The sequence below is a fragment of the Melanotaenia boesemani genome, chromosome 15, assembly GCF_017639745.1.
Source record: "Melanotaenia boesemani isolate fMelBoe1 chromosome 15, fMelBoe1.pri, whole genome shotgun sequence".
NCBI classification, from domain to species: Eukaryota; Metazoa; Chordata; class Actinopteri; order Atheriniformes; family Melanotaeniidae; genus Melanotaenia; species Melanotaenia boesemani.
In genome coordinates, this window is record NC_055696.1 from 25,653,604 (window position 1) to 25,676,516 (window position 22,913).

The window sequence follows — 22,913 nt, forward strand, 5'->3', positions numbered from 1 at the left end:
TGTATATTTTAATGCCATATTTTATTACAATGACATGCTTATTAAGAATTTTGAGCCACATACAGTCTGTACAGCACTGTGTAAACTGTAGCAGTAATGCAATATTCCTAAATCCCAATATTCCATGATTCTTCCTGAGAGAAACATTTATATGCTTGTAAAGAGCTTACATGAGATTGTTTAATAAAATATACAGAAGCCAAGAAAGGCCAAGCCTGCAATAATTTATTTTTGATGCATCACATTCTTGAAAGATTGTTTTTACAAAAGTATTTTTTTTCACACTATCTTATAATCTGTTGTTTGTTCCTACGGAGATGTCGAGATGATGATGGCGAGGTAGAACAGGAGTGGTTTGCTGACAGTTTGATAGCGCAGAATCGAAAACAGTAAGGCCAAGAATATATTTTCCTTTTAACCTCGCGTTCACACAAGCAACTATCTCTGTCTTGAGCGTAATTGTTTTCATACCTATGTGTGTTACCAGAGGATACCGCTACAGGAGACATTAGAGAACTCTGACCAGATAGTTGCTGAATCTGTAGGATGTAAACGTAACTAAACATGGCGGCAACAGAGAAAGCTAGCATTTGGTTAATTTCAAATCACTTCGTAAAAAGTGACAGAGAATCCCACCAATGTACAGAATAATTTCAGATTTGATTTGATCAACAAGCTTATTTTTTAAATTTGTTCCGCTGAGGAACCGGGACCTTACATCCAGTCAAACTGGTCTTTACTGGTTACAGCTTGTTTTCTGAGGACATGCAGAGCAACATCTCAAACAAATGCAAAATTACACAAGATGGCCATGATAAATGTGTGTATATGCGTAATTTAAAGCAAGCATATTTAAGCTAAGGTATGCGTATGAATTTTTCTCCTAGTAAAGGCTTTCCTGAACTCTAACAAGGAACTTTGTCTTATCATAGTTTTTAGAAATAATTCAATTATCTGGAGAAAAGATGAGATGAAAAATTAGATGTTTGGCTCATACTCTGCAGTTAATGTTAAAACATTTTTAGAAATGCCACCTGGTCACAGACTTTTAGATACCAAAAAATACATATATATTTTTTTTAAGTATAATTATTAAAAGAATTAGAAAAGTTTGACAGGAAGAAAAGAAAATCTGTGCCTGAACAATTAGTTAAAGCCCCTGATGTGCATCTTATTTCGTCTACAGCTCCAGATAAAGTCCCTCATGCCAAAAACATTTTTTCTAATTAGTTTTTTATATTGATATTTTAATTTTGTGCCATTTCACCCTGAACTAAAGACAACTACAACAAGCAAAAATGTAGGTTTTTGTCCTTTTTATTTTAAATAATCTACAAATTGTCAAAATGTTGTGAAATTTTATTATTTTGAACTTAAGTGTTTGTGTATTTTCTGTAGCATGTAATGTGTTAATATACTTAGTCAATAAAAACTATACCAACTTATCAGAGCTGGCTTTACAGTTTTTGTCTAAAAACATGGTCCATTTCAATAAAGAAGATCGGGGATTGTGATCTATTTCTGGAGAAGAATGGAGCAAACAGTCCTTTCCCAGCACATCCAGCAGCTGGTCTCAGTTCCCGGAAAATTACTGCCATCAAACTCAAGATGTGATATTTCCTACAGCGAAAAAAAATAGGTGTTTATGATATCTGCAGGTCATTGCATTCAATTTTAATTTCATTTTACTTCACTTGTTCAGGAGCTGGTTTTGTGTCATTAATACCTGTTAAACTATCTTTGGTGTTTTTGTTTTTTGTTTTTTTTTGTAAATTCAGCAACATAAATGAAGAAATAAAGTGTCTTTGATAAACTACATGTAACAAAGATCATAAACATGGTTTAAAATTGGCTCTTTGCTAAGTTGTCGTGTTGAGTAATACACTTTTTGCATGATTTAGAGTAGCTTAAAAAATTTCTTTTGAAAACTTACACCGACTGAGATGGGTCTAAAAGAAAGACCATCTTTGCTTTCATAAATCAATTTAATTTACATACTTTGTGTTTTAGTGGTTTTTATTTGGTGATTTTACTGAAAGGCATGTTAGGTGTACAGGTGAAACAAATCTTGAAAATCGCACAAAACTTAATTTTTTCCAGTAATTCAACTGAAAAGAGGAAACTAAGATATAGACTTATATGCAAAGTGAGATATTTCAATCATTCATTCGTTATAATTTTGATGATTATAGCTTACAGCTTATAAGTTTACAAAAAACATCTCAGAAAATATGAAAATTACATGAAATCACTTTAAAAAAGGATTTTGAATACAGAAATGTGACCATCTGAAGAGTGTAGTCTTGCATATGTGCTCAGTTCTTGGCTCGAGACCCTTCTGCATGAATTCCTGCCTCAGTGTGGCGTAGCATGGATGTTATCAGCTTGTGGGGTGTAATGGAAGACCAGGATGCTTCAATGGCAACCTTCAACTCATCTGGATTGCTCGGTATCATGTGTCTCATCTTTCTCTTGGCAATGCTCCACAGATTTTCTACGGGGTTCAGGTCAGGAGAGTTTGCAGGCCAGTCCAGCACAGTAATCCCTTAGTCATTGAACCAGGTTCTGGTTCTTTTAGCAGTGTGTGCAGGTGCCAAATCCTGCTGGAAAATAAGGTTATCATCTCCAAAAAGCTTTTCTGCTGAAGGAAGCATGAAGTGCTCTAAAATCTCCTGGTAGATGCTGTGTTGACTTTGGACTTAATAAAGCCCAGTGGACCAACACCAGCAGATGACATGGCTCCCACATCAACACAGACTGTGGAAACTTCACGCTGCACTTTTAGAGTCTGGGATTGTTCCCTCTCCAGTCTTCCTCCAGACTCTGGGACCTGGATTTCCACATGAGATGCAGAATTTGCCTCATCAGAAAAAGCCCTTTGGACCACTGCTCATCAGACCAGTTTATTTTTTTCTTTAGCCAGGTAAGACGCTTCTGATGGTGTGTTTAGTTCAGGAGCAGCTTGACATGATGAATACGACATGTGAAGTCCAGGTCCAGGATCCGTCTGTGTGTGGTGGCTCTGGAAACACCAACTCCAGCCTCAGTCCTTGTGAAGCTCCCCCACATTCCTGAATGGCCTTTTCCTGACGATCCTCTCCAGGCTGCTTGATCCCTGCTGGTTGTTCCAGCTTTTCTTTCCACACTTTTCCCTTCTACTCAACTTTTTATTGACGTGCTTTGATGCGGCACTTTGAGAGCATCCAGCTTCTTTTGTAATTGCCTGTTGAGGTTTTCCCTCCTTGTGGAGGGTGTCAGTGATGGTTTTCTGCACAACTGTCAGGTCAGCAACCTTCCCCATGATTGTGGAATAGACTGAGACCATTTAAAAGCTCAGGTGTTTTGGATTAATGAGCTGATTAGTGTGGCACTTAGAGGCTACAACATTAAACCTTTTCACTATATTCTAATTTTCTGAGATTTTAATTTTTGGGTTTTCATAAACTGTAAGCTATAATCATAATCATCACAATTATAACAAATACATGCCTGAAATATCTCACCTTGTATTTAATGAGTCTATAAAATATGTTAGTTTACCTTTTTTGGTTGAATTACTAAAATAAATTAAGTTTTATGCAATATTCAACTTTTTTTTAGGTTCACCTGTGTATGTGAGTAGAGATTTCACTTTTTTGATGTTGCTAGGTCTGAGCAATATCAACCAAATTCCATATCTTGATTTTTTTTTTTACATGAATCAGGATAGACGATCTCTCTCTCTCTCTACACAGACACACACACACTCATATATACATACATATTCAAGTAACCAAAGAGACTTCTAATTTACAGCCTTGAGTGCTAAATACACTTTTATTTAGGATCAGCAGCACATGTGAATTAAAATAGTTGTATATTAAAATAGCTCTATATTAAATATTAAGTATAAGTATATTATATAAATGTACTTGAAACAAAATTAATGAAAAATACTTTTCAATGACCATAACAAAAATACAGTTGTGCAAAATGCAGAGATAAGATACTTTAAACTCAAAATAAGCTATCTCGATATAAACGATTTTCCCTTATTCTATATCACGTGATAAAGTTCATGCATCCATCCATTAATTTTCTTCAGCTTATCCTGGGTTCGGTCGTAGGGGCAGCTGCCTAAGCAGGGAAGTCCAGACTTCCCTCTCCTCGGCCACATTCACCAGCTCATTCCGGGGAATCCCGAGGTGTTCCCAGGCCAGCTGAGAAATGTAGTTGTTCCAGCGTGTCCTGGGGGTTCTCCGAGGCCTCCTCCCAGTGGGACATGCCCGGAACACCTCACCAGGAAGGCGACCAGGAGGCATCCTGACCAGATGCCCAAGCCACCTCCTGTGGCTCCTTCTCGATGCAGAGGAGCAGCAACTGTACTCTGAGCCCCTTCCGGATCACCGAACTTCTCACCCTATCTCTAAGGGAGAGCCCAGCAACCGTGCAAAGAAAACTTATTTTGGACGCTTGTATTTGTGGTCTCGTTCTTTCAGTCACTACCCACAGCTCGTGACCATAGGTGAGGGTGGAAACGTAGAACGACTGGTAAATCGAGAGCTTTGCCTTTTGGCTCAGCTCCTTCTTTACCTCGACAGACCGATGCAGAGTCTTCATGTGCGCATGTGATAAAGTCTTGATATATTTGAAATTCTCCATATATTGCCCAGCCCTATATGTTTCTTCCAACCTGTCTGTAAAGTAAGTTTCTCTTTAGGGACAATATCTAAATGACTTGATTCCTTCAGCTGGTTTCTTGTCTGTTTCTGTTGAGTTTACTTTCCTGAAGCTTTGGCATCTTTCTTGGCCTGTATGTTTTTTACAACTTTCCCATTTTATTTGTGCTTGCTCCACATTTCAGACACAGCTGACAGGGAGCAGCCAACATCTTTTGCTACACACTGAGTTTGTTGGATGAACTTTTCACAAGAGTTTGATAATCCTTCAATTGGGTTTAACTGACAGCTAAAGATGTTTATTTGAGTTTTTTTTCTCTTTCTGTGAATATTGTCTGCATCTGATTCTTTGATGGGACACTGTTGGATCTTTAAATACAACTCATTCCTTATATTTGTGCACACACATGCTCATGCATTAACTGTGTTCTGCGAGTTTAATTACGAATAATTTTTACAGTTATCATGTAGACTACTTGTTGCTGCTTTGTTTTTCTAAACTTGTCTTTCTGTAGGTGCTCTTGATGGTTTTTTGCTTTTCTTCCTTACAGAGGCAATAGGATGTTTTTTTTTTTCTTTTTTAGAGATGTAGCAGCTGGTTGTCTTTGTTTTTCTGTTTTGATTTTGATAGTACAATTGTTCCTATTGTTTTCTGTCTTCTGTGTCTTAGCCTCTTTTAGCTTTGTTTTTACAAATTCAGAAGACGTTTCAATACAGTTGTTTTACATTATATAAACATTTTAATTCTATTTTATTCTTACTATTAATACTACTATTTTTATTATTAATTACTAAATAAAAACGCTGAGCGAACAATGAATGAATGTTGTGATTCCATATTTTTCCCAGTGGTTAAATGTGGCCATGAGTCAACAAGTATGAAAGTAAAGATTTTTGTGTGTTTTGTGTATACTTCCAGTTAAAAACAACTTAATCATGTTGGTATTAAACATGGTGTGACCCCCGTAGAAACTGAATTTGAGGGCGTTTAAAGTTAATCTCTGGTGTATTTTTGGGACTTGGTGGGGGTGTAGGCGTGGATGCATAGCACTGCGTGGATATCCCGGATGGAGCAGCGACGCCATCTTTACGCCAGTGCTACCGGTGGGTCTTCGGCTCAGCAGAGCGACAGTGCTGTTGCTGATCCACCACTAGGAATTGCCGAGCAGCCGATAATCCTCCCTTTCCATCGGGACGCTACGACAAGCCCCGCTATCCAAGCACCATGGCAGACAGAGAGAACTTAGTATACCAGGCAAAACTCGCCGAACAAGCGGAGCGATACGACGGTAAGGCTCTGGACACATAACGGTCAGTGCAGAACGCTTGGCCCTTTTTCCCCCTCTGTCTCCCTGCGCAGGGGGCTTGGAGACGCAGGTAAAGCAGTTCACATGGATTTGTTGGGTGAGAGGAGACAAAATGGCGGAGATTTTTCTCACCCCAATTAAACAAAAGCCTTTAAATACATTTAATTTAAAACCGAAAGCACCGTCTGCGTGTCGGAAAGCGAACCTCGCTGTGCGCTCCGGTGTCCGGCGAACATTTGTGTTAGTGACGCTCTGAGCTAAGCTAGTGCTCTGTTAGTTAGCCTTAGTTAGCAAGCTCACCAAGGTGCTAACTAGCTGGTTAGCCTTTCACCAATCCCGACACGCGTCACGCCAAACTTTATTTAAAAAAATGCAGCGGTACAGTCAGCGTCCACACCCCATCCAACATGATTTGCATATGAACTGGATTTTTTAGCATCTGCGGACACAGTGAGGATCTATTTGATTCAACAAGCAGCGGAAAATTCCTCGAAACCGGCCACACACCGCCCCCACCAAGTGTCTTAGCCGGTTTCATTTAGCGCTTTTTTTTTTACCCTTTTTGGTGCACGATAACTTAAAATTAGTATTACGTTTACCAACACTTTAAAAGTCCGAGAAATTATTATTATTGTTATTATTATTATTATTATTCATGGAATTTAGTCATCCAAGAAGCCAACTACAATCTGATGTATGGTTGATTCTGTGGCTGCAGTTATCTCTGGATCGGGAGCTCAGTTCTGCAAACTGCAGGTCGATTTTTATCTAATATCCAGCTGTATTGTTGTTTTAAATGGTCTGAAATCCTGTGCATTAGCTGTCTCTCAATCTGTCAGAGTCTGACTCAGCAGGACGTTTAGTTTGAGGAAGAAATGTGACTTAACATTGATTATTATTATTATTAGTAGTAGTATTATTATTGTCATCCTGCACCTAATGTCTCAATTTCTGTCTGTATAGGACAGATAAATGTAATCATGAACACAATAAGCAGGAAACAAAACCAGCTGTTTATACCATTACTGGTAATGGTAAGGTTAGCCATGTCCCTGCTGTGTACTGCAGTATTTTTTAGGGGTGTCAGTCACAGGTTTTGCCACCATATGATGATTTATTGATTCAGGGGACAACAGTTTGATGTTTGCTGATATTACAAACTCTTCAATAGTATTGTAAACCTTACAGTCCAACTATCATAGTTGCACACCACACCCTTTGAAAAAAAGGTTGTTGCCTCATGAAATAATAACAAGGCTGTTAGAAGAAAGCAAATGGAAGCAGTTTCATGTGTACTTTATTAAGCACATCTTTTAAATGATTACTGTATCTATGCGTTGATTGATGTAGACCAGGGGTGTAAACCTTATTTTAGTTCAGGGACCACATGCAGTACAATTTAATCTGAAGCAAGTCGGACCAGTTAAATAACACAACCTATAAATAATGAAAACGTCAAATGTTTTAGTGCAGGGATGTCCAAAGTCAGTCCTCGAAAGCCACTGTTCTGCAGATTTTGGATATCTCCTGCTGCAGCACCTGAAGTAGACTGAAATAGCAGAACTGGACGACAAGCTGTTGAGGAGAGCCATTTAAATCAGGTGTGTTGGAGCAGGAAACATCTAAATCTTGTAGGACTGCAGCCCTTGAGGGCCGCAGCTGGACTCTCCTGTTTTAGTGCAAATAAGTAAAAGTACAGTAGCAAGATGTTTTCATTTAATTACTTTTCTTTTTAGATTACAAATTATGAGCATCTGAAAATTTCTTGAGGAAAAGTAAGTGAAGTTTCATCAATATTTTACCTCAGTTTATCATTTACACATGTGCTACAACTTTTAAATCACAATCATCTACAAAATCACAAAAAATAATCCCAGGTATCTGGAACTGAAAAATAAAAAGTATTTCACATTATGATTACAGCAACTTGTCAGGAGCTGGGAGTTGTTTTAGATGTACACACATGTACATTTCCTTGTGTGTGTGTGTGTAGTAATCCTGACCACCTGAACTGACTCGCCTCATCAAACAAACTGAAGTCACATCTATTAAGTCAGAAATATATAAGAGAGCAAGTTATCATTCTGCCTTTGAAATGCATTAAACATGAATAAGTATGACCTTGTGTAGACAAATTAGGGATCACGGTTCATTTTATGTAAAAATGGCACTTAATGTCTTCTGTCATTTACCAAATTCAGCCCACGGACCAGATTGGACCCTGGGCCATATGTTTGAAAACCCTGATGTATATGGATGTATTGTTACAAGAATCCTGAAAAACATTTGGTGTTAGTGGTGCCTGTAACAGGAGAACAGAGCGAAACGGATGGAAGATGTTGAAACGATAAATGGAAATAAGTCAGATATTGTCAGCTCTGTAAACTGAAACTAGTTAATTATGTAATCTGTCTAACAGACCTAATAATATAAATGCAGCTGTATCTCTGGGTCCAGTTATCAGATTTTTAAAGGATTAATTTAGGCTGTAAAATGTGAAAGCATGTAAGTCATGGGTGATGCCTTTTTAGAATTGTTATATTACAGTTAAATACAGAAAATGTATTTTTCAAGCTATTTCTTTAGCATTGATGTTTGTAAACTGTTTTATTTATCATGTACTTATTTACCTATATATTGACAAAGAAATGGACTAACCTTTGCAGCTCTGTTAGACATTTATGATTCGAGTCAATACCTACACGTTCATTAATAAATGGCCTTTCATCTTCTTTCCTTTGGAGTTGCTGTCATTGTTTTTATGGTTAGATTTGCCATCCTCTCTGTTCCACACGGTTTGTCTGAGCCTTGTAGGCTGGTCTCCTTCATGCTGATGTAAAAAAAGTCATTAATGGTTAAAGCAGCAGTGTGAATAGTCAGCATGGTGTGATAAACTGTCCACTCTTCACACATCTAGCTCTCACTGCTCTGTTTGTCTGAAAAATGAACCAAATAACCTTTTCCCACGATGAGAAGTGAGTACCGTCACATTTTCCACATTTTTTTTTAGCCATGCTGCTGCTGGTGTGTTTGTTTCACACAACTTATCTGTTCTTCAGTCTGTATTAGTCACTTTCTCTTTAACAATGCAGTAAACGGGCTTATGATCTTATAAATAACAGATCAGTCGGGGCTATTTTTAAGCTGATGTCTTTCAGGGAGATTTCTGCTGAAAAGCTTTGTTTTACAGTGAGAGAGGTGGAAATGAAAAGATCGTTACCACCACAGATGGTGGTAATTTTTACTGTTCAGATGCATCACTGTGGTACACTTTTCTCCACCAGCCATTGTGGTGTCATTAGATCAACATGTTCTTTCTGATCATCAGCATCATGAAAATAATTCTATTATTTGATGGATGTTTGTAAACAAAATACTACTTTTCTACTCATGTTCAAATATCAGGCTGTGACTCCACCCTCTTGTCCAAATTTGGTAACTTAAGGCTCCACAAAGATGTTGAGGCTTCAGAACATGGACATTTAAAAAAAATCCTCTTGTGAAAGGATGTCACAATTGCGGTATCAAATGCCGCAATTAAGATCCCTGAATATTCTATTCTATTTTATTCTATTCTATTCTACAGTCATTGACACTCTGGAAACTTCAGCCCTGCACATGAGGCTCATCTTTGTTTTGCTAGGCTAACGTCATGCTAATGCTAAATGTTATCACAACAGTGACTGATGTGCTACCAACTCAAAACAGCGGTCACACAAAACTGCGTAACTTCCTGTCGGTGTGGTGGGGCTGGGCAGGATTGAAGTATCATGATTCGTTTCTGTGGTATCGGACGGTGTTTAGACGGAAATACTCGCTGATCCTGATCCTCTTTTGGCAGATTCTGAGTATTTCCAAGGCTAGTATAGTTATTGGCCCAATTCTAAAAGAAACCATACTTGATTTCAGATATATTTGTTTCCTTATCTCCACTGTTCCAGGAGTATTCGTCAAACAGCAGCTATTCTGCTAAAGGAAGCTGGAAGTCCAGGTTGAGGTCCTGTAGCCTTTCCATCTGCTTTCTCTGAGAGAAATCCAGTTAATATGGAGAACTGATGCACACAACGGAGGAGATTTAGCTGGAAAGAGGCTTTGTGTTTACTTTTTGGCTATATTGTTTTATGTTGACTTTAAAAGATAGAAATAAATGAAAGTTAATGACCGATAAAGACTGTTGCTGTAATTTTACACATTTATAGTGTTGTGAAATTAATAAATGCATAATAATCATAATATTGTAAATATTGCACTGACAGTAATCGAACCAAGAGCATCCAACAGTCTGACATATGTAAGTGATGAAGGCTGCATCGTGCTCCTTCTGGCTTGTGACCACCGAGGATCAGGTTTCATGCTGCTGTTGGATTTAAAGGACATCACCCAGTAAAAGCTGCTTGGTTGGCCCGCTGCTGTCGCCTTCAGGGTGGGGCTAGGACATACAGCAAAAAACTGGATCACACTTTATTCCTCAGTCTTCTGGTTCTAGCAGTAATGGAGCTGATGGTGGTGGTTATGGTTGTTACTACACTGTGGTCTCAGATGCAGGACTAGTTTATTACAGAATTTATCCCAGTTTTCCCACGTTTATTTCCATTTTTAGGATGCACATGAAGTTGTAATTTTTCATTAATTTACGGCTTTGTGTCCCAGACTGCAGCTGTATAGTTATGCTAATGCATAGAATTTAAATATTAAGTCACCCTCTACAAAGACTGTGCCATTATTTTATCTTCCCTGTTCTAGAGTTGCATTTTTAACTGGCGTTTAAGCTAATCTAATGTGTTTAACTGGCCGGCTACACTTGATGCGGTGCAAACAAGACCAGGTAATTCCAGATAATATATCACACTTATCATTCATGTCATTTATATTCAACATAATTCTTCTTATGTTGAGTTTGATCTAAAAAAGTGCACGATTTATATTGCTGACAACTACAAAACTGCTCCAAAAATGAACCTCCTTCACCTCCTTATTGACTAATTTATATTAATCCCCAGGGGAACATTCTGTTATGTTCATCACTCCTTAAGAGCAGAATCCCCCCACCCCTGGACTCTGCTGTATATTCTTATTTTAGGCCACATGGTATTGAACCAGGCTGAAGATTTAAAGTGAACATTACTGCAAAGACAAATTACTTTTGATCTAGCTCAGCACAGCGGTTTCATTGTGTTGGCTGTGATCCCAGCGTCCCTCCATAGGTGGTGAGTGCTGTGTGAATGCATTAGAGGAGCTTATACATGGGCAGTGTCCCAGTGTTTCCATTTTGACAGTGCTGAGGGAGGCTCAGCACGGTGCTTGAAACGGTTAAAGACCGAACAAGTTTCTTGTTTGCCACAAAGAAAACCAGTCAAAATGTATAGAAATCCCTTTTTAGATATTAGATGTGTGCCATGGCTTCGTCAGCCTGTTAAAACTCACAATTATTCATCACTCAGTGCGTCAGACCGTCTACTAGAGCCCAACCGATATGGATTTTTTTGAGGCCAATTCGTAGAAAAAAAATTCCAATAACGGCCAATTAAAAAAAAAAAAAAAAAAATTAAAACAACTTCTGTTTCATTCATTTTATTTTAAGTTTCTTTTTGTGAATTTTTCTTTATATGGAGCATGCATTAATATAGCTACCAGTGTACTGATCATAAGTGTATCTATGCTATAAATAAGCTATATAATGAGTGAAGTTACTGGCAGAACATTATTTATGCAGCCCTCCGATGCCCTTTAATGTTAAATCACATTTTCTCTACTAAGTTATTTTTTTTGTGCCATGCAGTCATGACTCTCGTGAACCAGTTTTTGGCAGGCATCTCAGTTTTAGTCTTAGGCTGTGTCCAAATGTCCACCCTACTGCCTAACCCCTCGTTCACGACATAGGGCTGCACTATATAGCACACTACATAGTGACTCATTCTTTTGGTGATTCGGACACGAAGGTGCGTATATTTTCCTCACTGCAAATCACGTGACTACCATCAGTCACCATGGCAACCACAAAGCACATCAAGATGTCATTCTAAATCCATTTCAAAGTGTTGTGTAAATATTTTTATTTTTGTTCCTTATGTTGCATTTTATTCTTTGTTGCATATCTATTCAATAAAATGGTTTTTTGCACCATGTTGAACTAATGCCCGCAATGCATTGTGGTCTATATTGACCTGTCTAGTGACCATCGATGCTCACTACTTTTCAAGATGTATTGTGGGTAATTTTAAGTGCACTACTTTTTTCTCTCTGGACATTCAGACAAGCCCTACAAAATGGTGTAGCCCCTCTATAAGGCACTATGTAGGGAGTAGGGTGCACCTTTGGACACAGCCTTAGTTTTAGTCTTTTTAGAAAATGTTTGTTAGTTTAGTCACATTTTAGTCATTTCTAAGTTTGATAGTTTTAGTCCAGTTTTAGTCGATGAAAACTCAAAAAGGTTTTAGTATAGTATTAGTCAAGTAAAAAAGTATTAGTCTTTTAACAAATTAATTTAGGTCAATAATACGTATTAAACAGTGGAATCAAGGTTCACAGGTTATAACAAGAATTGCAATTCATAAAATAAGTTAACCTTAATGCTTTTGCATAATAATCAGATCCTTTACCAGACGGATAGCTTTAGCCGAGACTTTCCCATCAACAGGGATGTAATGCTGCCGTGTTATACTTTACTGCTGTTAGGCAGAAACTTTTTATTCTATATTTCAGCTTTTTTCATGAATTGATGCCCTACTGCATCATACAAAAATGTCACACAAGAAAATAGCAGATCTATACGTTCAACATACAGCAACACATTGTGAGCTTGTTGTTTGGTTATTTTCATCAATAATTACAAAATTTAAAGGAATGGTTTTAGACTTAGAAGGTTTCCCAACCAACAGTAAATACTTTCTGATCTAGAATGATGCATTACACAGATAAAGTGCTAACTGTGGAATCAATTACTCCAAAAAAGCACAGTCATCATTGACGAAAACACTGATATGAACCAAAATAGGTGTTGTTCACTCTGCAAAACTATGCTTTTTTATTTTTTTATTTTTTTATTATTTGTCTGCAAGTCTTTCTGACTGTGTCAGAAATGATTAGGAATAGCATGCTAAGCAGTTTAAGAGCATCATGTGGTTTCAAGCACATATAAAAGGTAGGAAAGCAGATGGTTTTATTTAAAGGTACCAGACCAGAGAGCGGATGTTCTATAGCTTCTCTGCAGTGTTTGCTTCTGCTTTCGTACCCATACCCAACACTGTCTCCCTGTGTGTCTTAGAAATGGTGGAGTCGATGAAGAAGGTGGCCAGTATGGATGTGGAGCTGACGGTGGAGGAGAGGAACCTGCTGTCAGTAGCGTATAAGAACGTGATCGGAGCCAGAAGAGCCTCGTGGAGGATAATCAGTAGCCTCGAACAGAAAGAAGAAAACAAAGGCGGCGAGGACAAACTAAAGATGATCCGTGAATACAGGAAAACGGTCAGACTTGTTACTTTCAATCCGTTTTCATTCAAAGTTCCTAAAGGCTAAAGGTTCTTTTTTTTGTATGATTGACACAAGTGTTGGAAAACTAAAACTTGGTGCAGTGAGATGGCTTTTTGATGGCGTTGAAAGGATTTCGTTTCCACGGTTGTTTAAACTGCTTAACTAGACACCATAATTGGAGTGGGATTTAAGTATAATTTGTGTTGCTACTTGTTTTATTTAATGGCGTAAGTGCAGTAATCACGAGTCGTTCCAGAGATGAATTACACTGTCAAGACTTTCTAAACTCTTGACTTTATATGTCACTTCCACTCAGCGCATCTCCTGCTCATTGGCAACAACACAAAACAATCAGAAGAAAATCTGACTAAATCAGCTGATAATGGAAGAGAAATCTCTGAAATTGTTCCAGTAATAACTTCTAGTTTATTGACGGCAGCGCTTGTGTGTGTTTGGATCTGCAGGTTGAGAAAGAGCTGAAATCAATCTGCAATGACATTCTGGATGTACTGGACAAGCACCTCATCTTAGCTGCAACCACGGGAGAGTCTAAAGTTTTCTATTACAAAATGTAGGTGAATGTGTGACGTTTTTGTCAGACTGCATCATGAAAGTCCAGGCTGCCGTTTTGTGACTGATGAGAAAAGCCTGCAGTTCTTTTGACTGCCAGGGTTTAATTTAAAGCAGGAGTGCCCAAATCCCATCCTCCAGAGCTACTATCCTCCAACTTTGCAGGACAGTAGATCTGGAGGACTGGACTTGGGCACCCTTGATCTAAAGGCTTCTAGCTCTGGAAAATGGATCTTTATTATTAAGCATGAAACAATTTTGTCCAACAGTTGCTGATCTGACTCCTTCAGTTTGTTAAATATACCTTTACTCCTCGGCCTGTGGTCTGTTTGTAAGATGATCCCTGTGACCTTTTTGTTTCCCCTGCTCAGGAAGGGAGATTACCACAGGTACCTGGCAGAGTTCGCCACAGGCAATGACAGGAAGGAGGCAGCCGAGAACAGCTTGGTAGCTTACAAAGCTGCAAGCGACATCGCCATGATTGAACTCCCTCCAACACATCCTATTCGTCTGGGATTGGCGCTTAACTTTTCTGTTTTCTATTATGAAATCCTCAACTCGCCAGACCGTGCTTGCAGGTGAGTGTATGTGGACAGTTAAAGATGAGAAAAGGGTGCAGCATTCAGGTGGAAAATCCCAACCCTATCCACTTCCTTCTCCTTTCTGCAGTGTGTTTTAGCCCTTAGATATTCAGTTAGAATCAGATATAATCAATCCTCGTGACACGCATACACTTACACACAGCATTAATTAGGGATTTTATCTTGATGGCTTATTTTTTTCCTTATTTCCTATGCAATGTTAAATCTTTGTATATTTTTAATGTTTAGGTGAGATATCTTATAACCCTTTAAGGAGTTTTCATCTCACCTGTACAGTCTGGTTTTCTGTTGCTGTTAATGTTTTTATATTAATTGTTTTATATAATGTGCAAATAAGTAAAATAAAAAAATACCTTCACCTCAGAAGAAATTATATTGATTTGGATGAAAGGAAATGACAGTAAAATATCTTCTTCGAGCTATTTTAACAAAAAAAGTTGACTTAACCTTAAAGTAAGGGTTACCTCTAAAACATGCAGTGCAGTGGGCCCTGAGGACCAGGATTGAGAAACACTGCTTTAGCTTTTATATCTTCTAACAAATGTTTCAGCGAGTGCTAAAAAGCTCCCTCCAGCTCTCGATCAGACTCATTCTTCTCATGCAGAAGCCTCCAGCTCAGTGATGTTGGATGGTTCCTGTGCTGCGCTGCCTTCTGTTAATCTCATTAATAATTTCCATCGGACAAGGGTGTCCACAGTCGGTCCTTGAGCTCAGTCCATACAACTGTCTCCCTACATTCTGGAGTCTCATCCAATCTCCTCCTGGCTTATTCTGCTCCACTTCTTGATGCTCCTTGTGACTGAGTGGAGTGTGAAGTCCTTGTTTATGGTTTCCATTCCATTATTTTAGTGCAGCTGTAGTTGCAGAAAAGGCAACAGCTTACAGGCAGTTTCTACAGTGAACAGATGGATTTATGTTTACTGTATCCTCCTCCTTCGTTGGTGTTAAACTGGTTGGTGGTTAAACTCACTGTTATGGTTCAGATCAGGGGTGCCCAAGTCCGGTCCTCAAGATCCACCATCCTGCAACTTTTAGATGCAACCCTTCTCCAACACACCTGAATCAACTGACTGGCTCGTTACCAGGCCTCTGCAGAGCTGAATGACATGCAAATGACATCTGACTGAAGTGTGTTGGAGAAGGGTTGCATCTAAAAGTTGCAGGATGGTAGATCTCGAGGACCGAACTTGGGCACCCCTGGTTCAGATAAACTTGTGTTGTGTGTTTTTTTTTTTTTTTTTTAAAGACATGACCATGTTCTCCTCCATCCTCTCCTTACAGGTTGGCAAAGGAAGCATTTGACAATGCCATTGCAGAACTGGATACGCTGAGTGAGGAAAGCTATAAGGACTCAACACTTATCATGCAGTTGCTACGTGACAACTTGACACTATGGACCTCAGACGTTCAGGGAGACGGTGAGAAAACCGCCTCTTATCCCGATTTCCTTGTTTTTAAGCAGACAGTTGACCCTAAATGCAGCTTCTAAGTTGTATTAAGGGAATTTTTCTTCTCAGATTGTATAAAACAGCAGTTTTAAGCTTTTCTCTCATCTTGTTAGCGGCGCAGCTTCTCTTATAATTTTTTCCCAGACTCTGTACTCACAGCCTCCTCTAACCCTTCATCTCCCCCCTCATTCATCTTTAGATTCTTAAGGACAGCCATCTTTCTTCCCTCTTCTCCGTTATACAAGTGTGTTTTGTAAGTCATTCCTTCTGTCTTGGCCTTTTTTCACATGGAACTGTCACTCGTGTCTCACCCCCTAACCCCTCCCTCACTGCCGTGCTCACAGCACTGAGTCTATCCTCTAAAGGATGAACCACACTAACCTTTCTAACTGCTTTGCTTCCGTTTCCACTTTATTTTTCTGCATGTTTGAATGCTGCGTTTGGTTGTCTCAGGATGTCCATGAGACATTTAAAGCTTTAATTTCTCACCAGGAAACTAATAAAATCCTGTTTTATTAAACCACAGAGATCAGCACTCTGTTGTGATCTGGTCGTGTATAAATAGAAAATGAAATTGCATAAAATTCATTTGACCTTCTTAGGAGGGCGCAGGTTTCTGTTGAGGGGGGTGGGGCGTAAATTCATTGGATGCACAAGGTGTGGACGCCTAAGTAGCGTTTTAATTTTTGGCTTAGGATATATGTTTTAAAACTTTGCTGTACAACTATTGTTGTATAGCCTCATTTATTCACTTTATGACCTGATTTTGAAAATTCTGTTCATTCAAAGCCTCACAGTGTAGAAGTTTAGAAAAAGATGAGATCTTAAACCAACATCTTGCGGACACCTTACTCCTCCACTGTGCACAGAACCCGTCTGTCAGGGCGTCACAGTGGATGATGTGTGGACCAGTTTGGAAAGCAGCTTATTGAGGTGAGATATCACTAACAGCACGCCATCTCCTGCAGCTTTCTCACATCCGAGTTAGCTGAGGCGCTAATGAGCAACGTTACGCCTTCTATTTTAATCAGGATGGGTTCCAGCCTTTTGTTAACCATGCCTCTTAGTTCTTCATTACACAGATGGCTGAGCTGTCTCTATGGTAACCTTTCTAAGCAACCAGTTGTACATGCCCACAAGGCATCCCCCCTCATTACTACATCCAACCACAGCCTGGTTTGAAGATGTATGAACTCTGCTCACTGGCCTGCATGTTGACAGTGGAAATACTGAGTTATTTTTAGCCTGATTGGGCCAATTATCAGAAACAAAGATGGCCGTGTGCTCTCCTGACAGTGATCAGGTCTTTGTCTGCCTCAGCGTTTGTGTTGTTGAACACAGTAAAAGTAAATGCGTCCTGCATCATTGAACATGGTAAACTTTTAAAGAGAGAAACGTCCTCACCCCGTCGTTACGATGCAGAAGAACTAATAATAACTTGGATCGCTCCAATCTGCTGAAGAATGGATGAAGTTCACATTTAGATGTTTCCAGATGACAGGAAATCAACAGATTTCCTTTAAAGAATATTTTGTGGATGTCCTTTTTTTTTTTTTTTTTTTTTTTTTTTTTTTTAAACCAAAGGGAATTCTGGGATTCGTAGTTTTATCTCAGCCGATTAAAACAGACATGAACAACCTGAATGACTGCTGCATGTGTTATTCTTCTCCTCAGCTGAAGAACAGAACAAAGAAGCACTGCAAGATGCGGAGGATGAAGCCCAGTGAGACTGAACAACACATGACAAGCCCTCCTCTTCCTCCTCTACTCCTCCCAGCACTAGCTCCTGTCCCCATCCTCACTTTCCAGCTGGGTTTCTTCTTTCAGCCCACTCTCGTTTCTCTACCTTCTCCGTTTCTACCTATCTGTCCCACCTTCTCGTATGCACGTCATCTCCCTGTCCCCTCGGGGCCCAGTCGGGTCCTGATTGGGTCCGTTTCCACTACCCAGGGGGGGTGGGGGGTTTACCTTTCTGACTCGTTCTGCAAGCCGGTACCTTTTTAAGGTTCATGTCCTCTTTTACGGTTTTTATTTTGCTTTACTTTGCTGTATCACCTGTTGCCAAGTCCGCTTGCCTGTATTTGTAACACATATATGCAAGATGTTTATTTAAAGACGATACTTTACTGGTTTTTCCTGTGTATGTGTTTATAAACGGCATCTCGTCCATGCTGTCGGTTTTCAAACACTTCGGTCGACACATTTAGGGAATAAAGCAGTGGTGGAAGGTTTAATAGGGATGCATTAGAGGTTTTAGGAAGAACTAAGTGCCCTCTTCTTACTTTCTGGTTACGGACACCTCAATTTTAGTGACAAACATCAAAACGCCCCCCCTCCAAGCACCACTGACCTCTGCTCTCGTCCACCATCGGAACAAGTGTTGTGCTGCAAGGCCGTAGCGACGTTAGCTAGCGGCAGATAGTTGGGTAACGGTGTGTGTGTGTGTGTGTTTGGGTGTGTGTGTGTGGGAGGGGGAAGCTCAACACTTTGATTGTAATGCAGTTTTTGCATCAGCACTATACAAAACCAGTTTGGGAAATGGAGGCCTGCTGTATCTTTACTCCCCCGACTCTTTCAGGTTTCCTCGTGTCATCTCTCTTTACTCTCGTTTCTTCTCTTCTGTTTGTGTAACGTGAATCTGATTTGTACTACTGGATATTCTCACCGGAGCCACAAGTACCATCTGTATTCTTACTGAAACACAGCATGGAATTAACATTAAACTTCAAAATGAAAATGTTGCTTCTGTGTGTGAGATTTTCTTTCTGGTGTTTTAATCTGATCTTCAACCACTAGATGGCAGTGATGACTAACAGTCTGCAGGGCCATTCAGTCCAGCTTCTTCAGTGTTTGAGAGGGAAATAAAATGATGGGGAGCACTAAGGTCTATCTAGAGAAATGGAAAGAGGTCTTACCCTGTTCCAGAGTTATGGGCATGATGCTGAAGTTGGCTTCAGATTCACTGCTTTCATTTTGCAGTATGCTTAAAGGGCGATTGCACAGCTTTTTGGGGACCTTCATTTTTATACCAGAGCCTGTTTAAAAACTACAACACTTAAAATTTTTTAGTCTGACCTGAATTATTTAACAGATCATGTAGATTCTCTAGATCAGTGGTTCTCAACTGGTGTGACTTGAAGACCCACCATAACCTGTAATGATGAGCCACAACCCAGATCAGGGAAAATGTTCCAATTTCTCATTTATTTAATGAAAAGATGGTTCTGTTTTAGCCTCAGATTGTACAGAATTAATGGTTCTTACATTCACAAACATGAAAAAATGTGCAACAACTGAGAAGCACTTCCATAAAAAGTATAAAGCTTTAGCCACGTATCCACTCGGTGATAACCACTTCCAGAAAAACTTCAGTCACAATCTAATCTTAAACATCAGGCTGCCTCAGCTATCTAAATATTGTAACAACCATTTTTAAGAGACTTCGTTGGTGTTTCCCTGCAAAAGGCATGACAGAACAGCTGAGAAATGAATACAAATCTGTCTTGGTAATTTAAATGACTTCTATGACGATTAACGACCAGAAACTCAAAAAACAAAAATGTGCAATTAAAGAAAATCTTCCAAGTATACCAAATTCAATTTTCTTCTAATCACATTACCAGTAGATGGTGAAAAACACTGAAGTAATGCAGACTTCAGTCTGAGGTGTAGCATGGACATAATAGACCGGCCTCTAACAGATTTAACGGGGAGCTGATAGTTTGTGCCCAGGTCAAGGCCAGCGAGCCACCAGTTGAGAGTCACTGCTCCAGGTCGGTGGTTCTCAGCGTTTTCCCCCTGTAGAAAAATTTTCTGCCCCTAAACCAGCCACAACATGTTAAACTATTTGACTTGAAGTGGGTCACACCAGTAAAATAACAGCATAATAATCTACAAATAATTAAAACTCCACATTTTCCCCTTATTTTAGTACAAACAATCTGAAATTTGTGGATAAAAATAAGTAATGTTTTTACATTTTACTGCAGTTACATGTTTCCATAATATTTAATTTATTTAAATATTTTATTGTATTTTTATATAATTTAAGTTATTTTACTTGTTTTTTATTTTATTTACATATTTAACATATTTACAGATTTTTATATTTACTCATTTCCACTCGCATTACAGCTTGCAGATCACAATTAGTCTGTAAAGCCGGCAAACATCTGGAATTCAGTATCCCACGTGATGGTCAGAGTAACATTTCCAGAAACAGACGTTAATATAAATGTACGTTTCATTACATTAACTACTTAAATTTATTTAATTCCACATAAAGTACTTCACTCCTTATTTACATAATTTAAAAATCACCAGCATTAATAGTAATAATTAAAATAGGCAAAAACACTTCAAATTCTATATTCATTGCTTTTAGGACCTGGTCGAAGGTGAAAACACAATAGCCTATAAATACGATCGGTTTTTGCACATTTACGGAAAGTTTCACAGATCACGAGCTGTGTGTTAATGACTCTTGTTCCTCTGTAGAATAATTTAGTCCAGATGTAAACATCCTTAGTGTGGTGGTTTTTAACAGGACCTGGTTTAATGTGGTTCAAGTCCCAAAATGAGTGGAGTTTCAATGAATCAGAGGCTAACTTCAGCTCTGTGTGATGGGCCTGGTGTTTACAAACCTGCCAGTGGCATCTTCAGTGCTGCTAGATATGTTGTTTTCCATCAGGGCAACAGTTGGATTTAACAAGTTTTTATTATTTAATTAGCAAATAGCAAATTATTATGAGTTATTGTAGTGTGAATCTAGTTTTTTTTTTTTGTGAAGAAAATGAGCAAAACTGTTTTCAGGGGCATTTCCAGCCTTTAAGGACACACTGGGCTGAGCCCAGACCAGATGTGAATTCAAAGATGACCAAGGATTTATTTTCTAGTATAAAAGGTGTTATGGTAGACCGCAGACAGTACTACATGTAGAGTACCAAAATTACAATCTAATGTCCAGATGGATGCATGTTAACACAGTGATGTTCCATCTAAAAACTAATTAGAGTTCAGTTCATTCTGAGCACTTCCTTTCCTTCTTCTTCACCTGACTGCTCCCTTTCTTCAGATCAGAGCAGTGATTTCTAGAAAGAGTGTCTTCTTCAACATCACTGATGGGACCACCGGGTACAGTAGAGCTATGTCAAAGTTCTTTGTATAGTCATTTATAGGAAGATGAATTACTGGCTTCTGCAGATGCACTCTAATTTGCATTCATTTAGATTTATAAAAGGTGTGCAGGATCAGATATTACATATATTCTAAATAATTCTTGTAATACTTTTGCTACTTTTCCCTTTTCCCTGCTCAATCTTTCAAGCATGAGATCCCAGTGCTCAAAATATTCTTGATTTCATGTCCATCAAGGTCAGATTATGTAGCCTCTATTAACTCAAATGTATGCTAATGCATTGTTTTCAGATATGTGTGGTTTTGGTCTATAATTATATCCATAAAATACGGCCTTTTGGTGTTATTTAAGTAAATGCATCTTTGTGGTGGTACGGTAGGTTTTCCCTTAATAATGTGCATGGAAGCACTGCAATGTGAACGACCTATTAATATGAAGGTAGAGGTAGAGTTGCTCAGTTTGATAGCAAACTACACTGGCCAAACAAAATTAATAAACAAATAATGGGAACTCCTTATCATTAGCATGTAACTCAAAGCCAGTCCCACTTCTGGGACATCAATCTGTGCAGTTAGAAGTAAAACTGACTGTAAATCAGTTTCAGCTGCTGTTGTATGCTGGTTTTTGCTCACCTCTGAATTTAGCCAGTGTCCTCACCACTAGACGGAACACGGGGCATGTCTGCAACCCACAGAAGCTGCTCAGGTAGTGCAGCCCATCTAGGATGGAACATCAATGCTGCTGTGCTAAGAAGGTTTGCTGTGTCTCCCTGCAAAGTGTGAAGAGCATGGAGGAGATACCAGGAGACAGGCCAGTATACCAGAAGACGGACCATTATACAATCCTTTGAGCAGGAGGACCAGGATGACAAGCGCAAGGAGTTGCAGGAAATAGAGACTGCCTTGACAGAAATTGGGACAACAATTTAAAAAGGACTGTGTAAGAATAAAGAAAGAAAATCCATCTCTTGTGTGTTTCATCAGTGTTGCATCACTTCTAGATGCTCCAGCCCTCAGTCTGTTCCACTCTGCTGGGTCTTAGAATGAATGACCAAAGCTTACTTCTCGGATTCTCTTTTACTGACTGGTAAATGTTGGCAGCAGACTCTCCACCTCATCATTTCCTTAATTTTACTCTGCACCGTTGGTGTTGCAGTTTCCCTTTTTCCCAGATTTTGTGTGAATGCCAGGGTCAGAGTTTCCGTGGAGGTAGGAACATTCTACTGCCAAGTTTGGTTTGTATAAATCATAAAAGTTGACTATAAATAGTGTACGCCAGTTTTTGTATGTGTGCCCACTTTAGAAATGAGGCCCCAGATCTTTCCATTTTTATTCTGAGTCTGAATCCAGACCACCATCGGTTCACGATCCTGATTTCCATTGATCATTCTGATCTTATTTTGTTCAACACGTCTCACTATGTGATGAATAAAGATTTTCAACTAGTATATTTCATTTATCATCTATGTGCTAATAAAGTCTTCCCTCTTTTTCCTTCTTCAAGTCTTCTCCCTAGAATGTAGTGGCCTAGTTTGTTTACCTAATTACTACTTTGTTTACTACTTACTGACACACAGAGCATCTCTCTAATATATCTCTAAACACAGCAACAGTTAATTTTTTTCAACTTTCTTCCAGTACAGCAAAAAAACCAACCAACCAAACAAACAAACAAACAAACAAACAAACAAACAAAAAACAAAAACAAAAACAAAAACAAAA

The 22,913-nt window shown here is 38.9% G+C and overlaps 1 protein-coding gene across 1 annotated transcript; it reads left to right on the plus strand.

Annotated features, from left to right (window-relative positions):
* The first annotated feature begins 5,744 nt into the window (after positions 1 to 5,744).
* Positions 5,745 to 18,796, plus strand: LOC121653961 (14-3-3 protein epsilon). The gene is made up of 6 exons (XM_042007771.1): positions 5,745 to 5,947; positions 13,230 to 13,429; positions 13,900 to 14,006; positions 14,377 to 14,583; positions 15,889 to 16,025; positions 17,730 to 18,796. The coding sequence occupies exons 1-6, from the start codon at positions 5,884 to 5,886 to the stop codon at positions 17,780 to 17,782; spliced, it is 768 nt and encodes a 255-aa protein (XP_041863705.1). The 5' UTR covers positions 5,745 to 5,883; the 3' UTR covers positions 17,783 to 18,796.
* Positions 18,797 to 22,913: the final 4,117 nt, after the last annotated feature.